This window comes from Hyperolius riggenbachi, chromosome 4 (genome assembly GCF_040937935.1).
Source record: "Hyperolius riggenbachi isolate aHypRig1 chromosome 4, aHypRig1.pri, whole genome shotgun sequence".
NCBI lineage: Eukaryota > Metazoa > Chordata > Amphibia > Anura > Hyperoliidae > Hyperolius > Hyperolius riggenbachi.
This window is the reverse complement of record NC_090649.1, coordinates 447,599,727-447,612,434: the sequence shown is the minus strand read 5'-3', so window position 1 is coordinate 447,612,434 and position 12,708 is coordinate 447,599,727. Positions and strand designations below refer to the sequence as shown.

Below are 12,708 nucleotides of genomic sequence, written 5' to 3'. Positions count from 1 at the left end.
GCTGCACATACCCGCCACTGCCGATTTCCACACGTTGCCTCAGTTCACACCCTCTGCTGTCTCTATCACCTAAACCATTGGGAGTTGCACACATTGATGACAAAGTCAGGAGCCAATGAAATCGGCTCCTGACCAGCTCACAGAGCTCTGCCGTCAGAGACGGCAGGGCGAGTGAACTGCGGCCGGGAGAAAGGCGACGAGACTGGCAAGAATGCGCCATGGCGGGGATGTGAAATCTATGCCCTAGCAGGAATAACAGCATCAAAACAGGGCGTGGATTTCAATCACCACTGTCTGGAAGCGGTTAAGCAGTAATTGTGTTGATTTGTTCTGTATTGATTGTTGCAATTCTTCTGGATTTTCAGGACAATGTTCTAACCTGTAAAGACCCAGGCTTCACAAAAACAGTATTATATATTATTATAGTATTATTATATATATTTTTTTTTTAACTGGCTACACACCTCTTTTAAAGAGTAACTGCAAGGAAAAAAGTGCCCCTATGGAATACTTACCTTGGGAGGGGGAAGACTCTGGACCCTGATGAGGCTTCCCTTGTCCTCTTCAGCCTTTTGGAATCCAGCGCTAGCAGCCCCCAAAAATCAGCCAACAAGTACAAGCTTCCCCTCAGGCTCCAGCGGAAATAGCTGAGGCTGTTCGGGTCCCCTCTACTGTGAAGGCGACTTCTGCCTGTGCAGTAGAGCAGACCCAATCGGGCTCAGCTATTTCTGCCGGTGCCCAAGAGGAAGCTTGTACTCTGCCCGCCAAGAAGCGCAGATAGGTAAATATTGCCGCACACTGTTCGGGGGCTGTCTGTGCTGGATCCCCACAGCTGAAGACGATGGGGAAGCCTCATTAGGATCCAGAGGCTTCCCCATCCAGAGGTAAGTACTCCCCATGGACACTTTTTTCTTATCAGGTCTTTAACATTTACATTAAAGCGAACCTCCGGACTAAAAATCTACTCAGCAGACGGCTTGGTGTTTCTTTAACAGTTTCACAGCATCAGAACTTTGTTTTTCTTACCAAAGCATCATTTTTAGCTGTACGTTTAGCTAAGCTCCACCCATCAAAGAAAACTGCCCAGGCTTTTTTCCCCTGATGCTGTGCAAAGCATGATGGGATTTCCTATGTTGTTATTCACGTTGCCTAGCAACTGGGAGGGGTGATCAGCACACAGGACAGTTGGAACTGTGTCTCATGCTCCGTCACCTCCTTTCAACCAAAAAGATGTCTGCCCTCATGAAATCAAACATTTGCCTGTTCTTTTAAAACAGGGTGGGTAAGAGATTATATTACCTATCTATTTTAATTAACATAACTAATGTAACTTAATGACAGTATGTTTGTTTAGGCTGAAGTTCCTCTTTAAGGATTTGTGATGTGGTCTGAGTGAGTTTGAGCCAGTGAGGTGTATCTGGCCTGGTAATAGTACAGATATCCTTTATAGACTTGTTTTGAGAATCAACATTTTTGTATCTAACCTATCAAGTCATTATTGCTGCCTGCAAAGCAAAAAATTTCAGCTACAGACTTCCTATTAATAAATTTAGGGGGCAGACAACAGCTGCCTTGCCTTTGGCGTTGAACTGGCCCTGGCTGAAACATTTATAAATGATCACCTGTATGTACATTTAATCAGTGTCACTCCTGCATACAGTATATACTCACCTGCGGTAACTGCTTAGCGATGTCCCCAGCCATAAACACGGCTTCCAGGTACACCCAGAGATTCTGCACCTGCAGCCATTCCTCTATAATCGCAGACGAGACACTCAAGTTGTGGATCCAGCTGTGAATCATCCCTTTAAAGTGAAGGTTATACCTGGGGGAACAAGAGAAAATAATCAAGGAACAAATGGAAGAGAAGAGATTGGGCAGATGTGACTCCTTACCTGCCAGACTGGGGTAAAAGACAGAAGAGTAGAGATGGCCCGAACCTCCGATTTCAGGTTCGCGAACCGGGTTAGCGAACTTCCGCAAAAGTTTGTTTTGCGCAAACTTTTGCGAACTGCAATAGACTTCAATGGGGAGGCGAACTTTGAAAATTAGAAACACTTATGCTGGCCACAAAAGTGATGGAAAAGATGTTTCAAGGGGTCTAACATCTGAGTTTTTGCATGGATGAGTGGGATAGACGCCGGGGAAAAATCTGGATTTGACGCAAAGCAGCGTTTTAAGGGCAGAAATCTCATTGAATGCTAAATTGCAGACCTAAAGTGCTTTAAAACATCTTGCATGTGTATACATCAATCAGGTAGTGTAATTAGAGTTCTGCTTCACACTGACACACCAAACTCACTGTGTAACGCACCGCAAACAGTGTAGTGACGGCCGTGATGGACTGGTGCGCACCATGGCGAGAGTGCAAGCCGTGGCGGTTTTCAAGCCCATATGGTCGCCGGGCTGTGGTAGCTTAATGATAGAACAACAAACAACAGTGACTGTCCAGCTGATCAAATTTGGTGTGCCCACAATGAAGCAACAACCTTATTATCTTGGGTGTGAACCCCCCCCCCCCCCCAAGACACTCATATAGCCGTCGGTCATTGCCTCATTGTGATACGGAAGCCCCTTCACCACGGCAAGGTAATGATCACAAAGGGGAATTGGCACATGTACATGCCTTTTGTTTTGTTGTTGCAGCTGCAGTGCAACCAGAAAAATTAGGCAGGCATGTACACGCACCAGAAAAATTATTATAGCGGCTGCTACTAGCAGCGGCCTTAAAAATTCAGGAATCCACCTGGAGTCCTGGACCCTGTTGGTGGTGACGGAGAAGGCAGTCAAGCGGCCTGCAGGCAGAGATGCTGTGTGGGGACCAAGTTAGTCGTGGGGCAGGCAGTCACACGGAGTGCAGGCAGAAATGCTGTGTGTGGGGACTGACTTAGTCTTCGGGCAGGCCTGAGCATGCTTTGCAGACCAGGCATCCATGGTCAGGTGGACCCTTGACTCAACGCTGTGTGCCAGATATGTCACCACTTGCCTTTCAACATCACGGTACAGTTTAGGTATCGCCTTTTTTCTAGAAAAAATTGCGGCCTGGTATCTTCCACTGCGGTGTGTGGCTTTGCTTTTGTGTGCTGCTTTTCCTCAGGTGGTCATCCCATTGCAGTTTGCGCTTTGTAATTATGTGCCTTCATAAGCTAGTTGTCCCTACGGGGGTCTTGGTCTTTCCACGGCTCAATTTACGGTGGCAGAGAGTACAGATGGCATTACTCTCATCTGAGGCAGACCCACAAAAACATTTCCACACCGCTGAGCCCTGGGGTGATAGCACTTTGGTGGTGGCGGCCGACTGAGCGTTAAGAGGGGGGCCAGAATCAGAGTAGGAGGAGGAAGATATGTCACGCTTCTGTGCGGAAGCTGAGAAAGATGAGGTGTTCTGTGCAGAGCAGGGACAAGGTCCTCCAGCACCCAAGGCTGAGACACCAAAGTGCGCCCCTCCCAACCCAGCTGTCACTCACTGATTGCTGTTAGACTAAGAGGGCTACAGGGCCCACAGCCTCCCCAACACCTTAATATCTAGTTATCTGGCTTGCAGTCACTGCTATGTATCCCCTTTTCTTATTTCTTTCTGCTTCATACACAATTAGGAATGACAGCTGAATGAATTGTGCGCCTCCTCCTACACTGCGTCCTGAGGCTGGAGCCTCTCCAGCCTATGCCTCGGCCCGGCCCTGGTTCTGTGTTAAATAGTCAACTATGTCCTGACAATATTGGGGGTTGATGGCACGTGCCTTCTTCTGAACACTGTACTTTGGTCGAGGGCCGCACAAAATCACGACAGCGCGACCTCGAACAGACCTAACAGGTGGCCTGCCTCTGCCTTTTGTTTTGTCCATATTGGGGGGGGGGGGGGGGGGGGGTGTGAAGTGAAAGGTATGCACTGACTTGACTAATACAATGTGCAGTCACACATGTGAAGTTAACAGGTATGCAGAGAGTGGTATATCACACTGCGTGCACTCACGTAGATAGGTGAGTGCACAGTGAACAACAGGTATGGGTATTACAATGTTCACCTGTCACACACAGACAGGTACAGGACAGGCACAGTGAAACTGCGTGCGCTCACGTAGGTAGGTGGGTGCACTGTGAACAACAGGCAGGTATATGTAGTGATGGGTATTACAATGTGCACCTGTCACACACAGACAGGTACCGGACAGGCACAGTGACACTGCGTGCGCTCACGTAGGTAGGTGGGTGCACTGAAGTGAACAACAGGTAGGTATATGCAGTGGTGGGTATTACAATGTGCACCTGTCACACACACAGGTAGTCACTGAATGTGCTGGGCCTGGCAGTGGCACACACAGTAGGAATTACCAAGGCTGTCTACGCAACACAAGTGTCTGTGGGACACACACACACAAAAAAAAATAAAAAAATCACAAGAACAAGATTAGCTCTCAAAAGAGCGATTGAGGGGTGCAGCAAGGAGCAAGCTAAGAAGCCTACAAGAGCCTAACTAAGCTACCCCTATAAGTCTCTGCTCAGCAGCTCTACCTTCTCTAATTACGGCAGGCACACGAGTGAGTCCAATGCCTGACGCTGCCTGCATTTTATAAGGGGGGTGGGGCTCGAGGAGGGAGTGTAGCCTGATTTGTGCCTGTACACTGTGCCTGCTGACTGTGATGTAGAGGATCAAAGTTGACCCTAATGATGCACTATGGGGTGAACCAAACTTCCGGAAAAGTTTGCAGTTCACCATACAGGGCGCCTGATCTCTCTCTCTCTCTCTCTCTCTCTGTTTCCTTGTAGAGATACATATCCGTACTACTCTGTAACAAACTTCTTCATGTTTGTACTGAATATTTTCGGTTTTGGCCTTTCAATTGTGAAAGAATCCAGAAAAAAAACATTTCTAAACTGAAGAACCTGAGGACACGTGGTCAATAATGTTTTTACTTCCTGTGAACCAGGCCTGTGATAAGTGAGTGCTTGCTGTGGCGGTCCAAGACACGCCTCTTTTGCCAAGTCCATAATTATGAAAAAGATGCTATGCCACTATCAAGTGAAACAATGGCACAATTGTCCACTTCGCTGGAATATGAAGTTCAAGCCAGATTGGTCATGTGACTGTATTTTTCTAAATTTGTATTTATGTGCATTTACACACAGTAACAGCTTATACTGTACATACTGGAGGTAGCAGAGATCAGCACACATTGCAATTGGTTTATTATCAGTATAGGCACAAAGTAATAGCTTATACACTACATACTGAGGGTAACAGAGATCAGCACACACTGCACACAGTTTACTATCAGTACAGGCACAGAGTAACAGCTACTGTACATAGTGGAAGCAGGAAATATCAGCACACACTGCAGCTAGTTTGCTGTCAGCAGGGCCGGTTTTACCCCAAGGCAATGTAGGTACGTGCCTACAGTTGCCTGATGATGGAAAGGCAGCTCATTCCCCTCCCCTACTGCCTCCCACCTTCCCTATGCAGAGTCCTGATGAGAGTGTAAATAAGAGGCTACTCACGTGGGTCTTGGCATTCCACTGATGAGATCTCCCCTCAGTCAGGGGCACCTCTAGCTACCTAATACTGAGGATAGCTCTGCTACCTAATCTTAAGAGGCACCTGTAGCTACCTATAACGGGCAGGGGAAGTAAGGGAGAAGTGACAGCTGGGACAGCCAGCACACTTGCGGTGCGGTTCGGTGGAGGTTTTGTAGGTTCATGGAGGGTGAAGTCTAGGGTGCCACGATATCTGTGCTTATAGGCTCCTGTGATGTAAATCCAGGCCTGGCTGCCAGTATAAGCATAGAGCAATAACTTCTACTGAGACATCCCAGTTTGTTAAAAAGGATGTAAGGAATACATAATGCAAGTATATTACATTTACACATCTAAAATAAAGTTTATATAATCCCTAGCAGCATGATTCTCTAGGCTGTTTGCATTGCCCCCAGATAGGGCCGCAGATTCTCGTCACATGATCCTGTGCTAGGCAACACGTAGAGTTAGGGGAAGTGATGCACACCATAGAGCGCGGCATATATAGTTCTGGGTGCTCAGACCAATGGTAACTGGATAACCACTAGATCAGAAGAGTAAATGGTCGGCACTCTAATCAACAGTTAACTGTCTTTATTGCTGCATATTCAAATATCCCAAAGTTTCAAGACCACAATGTGTCTCTTTCTCAAGGACAATAATGCCAAAGCAAATCTGTCCACAAAACCTGCCTAACATACATTTCTGACCTTACTCAGCTAGCCGCTCACTTTGCTCCTCCAATGACCTTTGCCTGCCCCCCCCCCCCATCACCTAGTCCCATGCACGACTCCAGGACTTCTCAAGAGCTGCTCCCTCCTTCAACATCTTCAAAGAGGCCCCTTAAAACACACCTTTTTACTCTGACCTAACCCCCTCACTGGTGCTCTAAGCCCACAGACAAACTCTGATCCCCTACCTTTCATGTCCCTACCTCTCCCTCTAAATTGTGAGCCTTTGGGCAGGGTCCTCCTCCTTGTGTCTCCTACCAGTTCACGCACCTCCATTACCATACATCAATCCTATGGATCTGAGTGAACTAAACTTGCCCAATCTCCATGCTCCCATCCAGTGACTGACTAAGCATTGCCTTGTACTCATACCGTGCTACGTGATCTGGTTTGCATGCATCCCTGTATTGTCTTATTGCTGTATTTCACCAATAAATATTGTCTGTAACCTTAATGAATGTCCTGAGCTGTGTTATATGTTGGCGCTTTATAAATACAATAAATAAATAAATAAATAAAGCAAATGTGCGCTACATGGAGACACCATCAAACTTTCTCTCCAGAAGTGCACATTTGCTTTGTCATTATTGCTCTTCAGAAAGAGACACATCGTTGTCTCGAAACATTGAGATAATTGAATATGCAGCAATAAAGATCGTTAACTTTTGATTGGAATGCCAACCATTTACTCTTCTGTGCTATGCAACCAGGGCTGTGGAGTCGGTACAAAAATCACCCAACTCCAACTCTGACTCCTCAGTTTTTGAAACCTCCGACTCCAACTCCAGGTACCCAAAATGGCTCCGAATCCTCGACTCCGATTCCTTAGTGTAATACTTACCAGAACTAGGGATTTGGTACAAAAATCGTCCAACTCCGACTCTGACTCCTCAATTTATGAAACCACCGACTCCAACTCCGACTCGAGGTAACCAAAATTGCTCCAACTCCATAGCCCTGTATGTAACACCACATTAATGCTCTTGTGTGTGGAGATAGCTGCAATGTATAAAGCAGGGCTGTGGAGTCTGAGTTGGAGTCGAGGAGTCGGAGCAATTTTGGGTACCCGGAGTCGGAGTCTGTGATTTTATAAACTCAGGAGTCGGAGTCGGATGATTTTTGTACAAAATCCACAGCCCTGGTAAGTATTAGACTAAGGAGTCGGAGTCATTCTGGGTACCCGGAGTAGGTGTCGGTGGTTTCATAAACTGAAGAGTCGGAGTCGGAAGATTTGTGTACTGACTCCACGGCCCTGGTATAAAGCAGGGAACACAGAACTTCTCTGGACTTTCATTCCTGGCCATTCAGCAATATAAGAATACTGGCAAATACAGGGATGCAGCTAATGAAGAATCCAGGAGCAGAAGATGAATGCTGGGAGGAAAGCAGAATAACTTGGCTGTCTCCCGAGTCCATTTAAATGCAAATTTCCACGACTGCCTGAAGTTTGTGTTGAAAATCAAATATGTACAGCCGATATATTCGCTAACAGTAAATGAGCGTTTGTTTGGCTACAAAGCCTGGCGATTAATAAGAAATCTGCTATTGTTGCTGTTTCTTTATTGATGGTAGACTGAAGGAACGAACCTGTTATTCATCAGAGAGCCCAGAGTCATCAGGCTATCAGCCGCAGCCGCCATTATATCCGTTGCTTCCACTCCTTTTATCAGCAGCTCTCCTCGCCCTTTAAACGTCGAGAAGCTTATGAACTGATTCTTCCAAAATTCCATCACTTGTTTCAGCCTGGCCTCAATGTCCTTCTCCTTCACTGCCGATATGCAGATGTCCTGTAAAAGTGTGACAGACAGTATTAGCTGCTACGCCAGGGCTTGTGGGGGGCATTAGGACTTGTCACTGGCCGTCTCAAACACGATATGTAAACACGAGGTTACATAGTTACATAGCTATTTGGGTTGAAAAAAAGACATACGTCCATCGAGTTCAACCAGAAAACAAACTACAACACCAGCCTGCTCCCTCACATATCCCTGTTGATCCAGAGGAAGGCGAAAAACCCTTACAAGGCATGGCCCAATTAGCCCCAAAAGGGAAAAAAAATTCCTTCCTGACTCAAGATGGCAATCAGATAAAATCCCTGGATCAATATCACTGGGCAATACCTAGTAATTGTAGCCATGGATGTGTTTCACTGCAAGGAAAGCATCTAAGCCCCGTTTAAATGCAGGTATATAATTTGCCATAACGACTTCCTGTGGCAATGCATTCCACATCTTAATCACTCTGTAAAGAACCCTTTCATAAATAAATGGCTAAACGTTTTTCCTCCATGCGCAGATCATGACCTCTAGTCCTTTGAGAAGGCCTAGTGACAAAAAGCTCATCCGCCAAGGTTAGAGGGGTGCACAGACCAGCTTGGGAAACGGTATACTGTGCAGAACAGGGAAGGGCCCATTTACATTACACAGGAACACACAGCGCTTCCCCAAATGGACATCCATATTGCATGCCAGAGCGATTCTGCACAGAGTGTTGCAATTTTCCGTAGCACACATTCAAATACCTATAGCCGTGCCTGACATGGCTGTGGCAATTTGCCTGCAGCTTCACAGCAGCATGGCTTCCACGTCAGATTTGAAAACGGATGCAGCACCCAATGGAGATTAACCCTAACTCATCCGACTGATCCACCTCTGCTTCCTTCTGCCACTTACATTGAAAAAGGGTGCTGCTGTAATTTGGGTGTCAGAGAAAGCCGTGAGTGGAATATCAGTAAAAGTACTGCTATTCCACTACTTAAAGTGAACCTGAAAGGGAGTGAAAAAAATTTTTTATACTTACCTGGGGCTTTCTCCAGCCCCTTCACGCTGATTAGTCCCTCGCCATCCTCCTCTGCTGCCTGCAGCCTCCGCAATCAGGCCAATAACTTTGGGAGGCGGGGGCTTAATGCACATGTGTAACTCGGATGCGCACGTGCCCTAGTTGCCAGGAGAGTTCGGCACCTGAGCAGTATTACAGGTGCAACGGGGAGCACGCCCGGCTGGACTGCGTCTGGGTTGACTGGCCCCAACAGGCCGAATTACCGGGCCAGATTGCGGAGGCTGCAGGCAGCAGAGGAGGACGGCGAGGGAATAATCAGCGTGAGGGGGCTAAAGCCCCAGGTATGTATGAAATGTTTTTTTTTCTTTGTCTTAGGTACACTGTTAATGCTGACTTAATGCTGATAGTAAAATCTAACTTACCCCTGTTTTTACACGAGCCCTCCCTCTACAAACACCTATCCCTGACAAATCCCCCCACTGTAAAAAAAACACTAATATTTACACTTAACCTACTCTCACATGAACCCCGCCTCCACTGATGCCTAATCCTAACTGATCTCTTCCCCCAAGAAATGCTTAACCTTAACCAACAGATGCCTCAGACACCCAAATTGCCCAATTCCTTTCTGTCCCTTCTTCTCACTGCACAGTGGTCGCATGCCTGAATCGCCATAATGAAGCCACGTAAAAAGGGGGCACCGTTGTAGGTGGGCAGCATGGTGGCATTGTGGTTAGCACTTTCACCTTGTAGTCCGGGAGTCCCAGGTTATAATCTCAGACAGACACTATCTGCAACAGAGATCGCCAACCTGTGCACCGAAAACTTACTTCAATGTCTTCTTTATATTGGAGAATCGGAGCCTCCATGATGTTTCGTACGTGGAATGAGTCGGATTCCACAGGAAACAGATGTCCTGTGAGATCTGAGATGCGATCCCAGTGTCTTTTCTTCATGGCTTTGTCTGCCATCATTTCCAGCAGAGGGCACGATGTACTGAAGTCATCAATGGCTTTCTTAAGATCCAGGTAGGTCTGCCAGGTTTTCAATGCTTTTGGGAGCTTATAGCACCTATAGGCAATGATTGGAAAGTTACATTATTCATATTTGGAGGGACTGTAAATAATAGTAAATAAAAAAGCGTAAGTCCCGCTGATTAGCCGACCCCCAATATGGCACCCTAACCCCCCATGCAGTGCGCGCATTAGAGAATACCGATGAATGTATATCTACCTGTTCTCACTCCAGTCCACCCTGGCATCTTCTGTCCACTAGAACCACAAGCTCACTGTCATGTGATCACAGTGAGCATGACGTTCTAGTGGCCAGTCCAGAAGTTGCCGAATAGATGTTTGGATGCAAGCTGGAGGGAGGACAGGTAGATATGCATTCATCAGCACACTCCAACGCGCATCAGCACCCTCCAGCCCCGACCCTTTGGAACAAATTAACAGTATTAATCGCTAGAGTTCTTTACGTGACTTTTATTAAAGACGTTTATTAGGACATAAACCTGCTTCCTTCGAACACAGTGAACACAGGTTGGCAAAACATATAGCCAATGCAGCCAAACCCCATATACAGGATTTTCTCAAAAAATTAGCATATTGTGATAAAGTTCATTATTTTCTGTAATGTACTGATAAACATTAGACTTTCATATATTTTAGATTCAAATACACACAACTGAAGTAGTTCAAGCCTTTTATTGTTTTAGGCTGCTTACACACCAAGACGTTACAGGCGCACGTTAGTGCGCCTGTAACGCTCCCCCAACGCACAGCAATGTAACACAAGTGGGCTGTTCACACAGCCCACGTTGCGTTACATGTAATGCTGCACGTTCGGTGCAAAGTGCAGCATGCTACGGCGTTGGAGCGGCTATAGCCGCGTTAGACTGTTTGCACATGCGCAGTGGGGGGCGGAGAGGAGGCGGGGAGAGCCAGCTACAGTAGCCGCACACATGGCTACTTAATATTCACTGCACTGGCGGCAGCTGTTTGGCCGGCGGGACCACGTGATGCGGAGTGTCTCGCTCCGCATCACGTGGTCCCGCTGGCCAATCAGCGCCACTCTGGGAGACATTATAGGAATCGAGCCGCCGAACGCGGCTCACTCTACCGTCGGCTTTTGCAGCACCATACGTTGTGTTAGGTGCACGTTATGCGACCTTAACGTGACACCTAACACAACGTCTTGGTGTGCAAGAAGCCTCAATATTGATGATTTTGGCATATAGCTCATGAAAACCCAAATTTCCTATCTCAAAAAATTAGCATATTTCATCCGACCAATAAAAGAAAAGTGTTTTTAAAACAAAAAAAGTGTCAACCTTCAAATAATTATGTTCAGTTATGTACTCAATACTTGGTCGGGAATCCTTTTGCAGAAATGACTGCTTCAATGCGGCGTGGCATGGAGGCAATCAGCCTGTGGCACTGCTCAGGTGTTATGGAGGCCCAGGATGCTTCGATAGCGGCCTTAAGCTCATCCAGAGTGTTGGGTCTTGCGTCTCTCAACTTTCTCTTCACAGTATCTCACAGATTCTCTATGGGGTTCAGGTCAGGAGTTGGCAGGCCAATTGAGCACAGTAATACCATGGTCAGTGAACCATTTACCAGTGGTTTTGGCACTGTGAGCAGGTGCCAGGTCGTGCTGGAAAATGAAATCTTCATCTCCATAAAGCTTTTCAGCAGATGGAAGCATGAACCCACTTTTGAACCAGAAACAGCGGCAGAAGCGCCTGACCTGGGTTACAGAGAAGCAGCACTGGACTGTTGCTCAGTGGTCCAAAGTATTTTTTTCGGATAAAAGCAACTTTTACATGTCATTCGCTAGTCAAGGTGCCAGAGTCTGGAGGAAGACTGGGGAGAGGGAAATGCCAAAATGCCTGGAGTCCAGTGTCAAGTATCCACAGTCAGTGATGGTCTGGGGTGCCATGTCAGCTGCTGGTGTTGGTCCACTGTGTTTTATCAAGGGCAGGGTCAATGCAGCTAGCTATCAGGAGATTTTGGAGCACTTCATGCTTCTATGTGCTGAAAAGCTTTATGGAGATGAAGATTTCATTTTTCAGCATGACCTGGCACCTGCTCACAGTGCCAAAACCACTGGTAAATGGTTTATTGACCATGGTATTACTGTGCTCAATTGGCCTGCCAACTCTCCTGACCTGAACCCCATAGAGAATCTGTGGGATATTGTGAAGAGAAAGTTGAGAGACGCAAGACCCAACACTCTGGATGAGCTTAAGGCCGCTATCGAAGCATCCTGGGCCTCCATAACACCTGAGCAGTGCCACAGGCTGATTGCCTCCATGCCACGCCGCATTGAAGCAGTCATTTCTGAAAAAGGATTCCTGACCAAGTATTGAGTGCATAACTGAACATAATCATTTGAAGGTTGACTTTTTTTTGTTTTAAAAACACTTTTTTATTGGTCGGATGAAATATGCAAATTTTTTGAGATAGGAAATTTGGGTTTTCATGAGCTGTATGCCAAAATCATCAATATTAAAACAATAAAACTACTTCAGTTGTGTATATTTGAATCTAAAATATATGAAAGTCTAATGTTTATCAGTACATTACAGAAAATAATAACCTTTATCACATTATGCTAATTTTTTTGAGAAGATCCTGTAGAGGCATACTGGAGATCCAGAATCGTTAACTTTCCATTGTTATCATTT

The 12,708-nt window shown here is 46.4% G+C and overlaps 1 protein-coding gene across 4 annotated transcripts in view; it reads right to left on the bottom strand.

Annotated features, from left to right (window-relative positions):
• DNAH8 (dynein axonemal heavy chain 8) overlaps window positions 1-12,708 on the bottom strand; it is a 491,368-nt gene that overhangs the window by 253,646 nt on the left and 225,014 nt on the right. For all 4 annotated transcript variants that reach the window (XM_068232705.1, XM_068232706.1, XM_068232709.1 and 1 more), the window contains 3 exons: window positions 9,851-10,091; window positions 7,830-8,029; window positions 1,672-1,825 (listed from right to left, as the gene is read on the bottom strand). In XM_068232705.1, coding sequence (XP_068088806.1) covers window positions 1,672-1,825; window positions 7,830-8,029; window positions 9,851-10,091 — 595 coding nt within the window. The remainder of the gene's footprint in view (window positions 1-1,671; window positions 1,826-7,829; window positions 8,030-9,850; window positions 10,092-12,708) is intronic.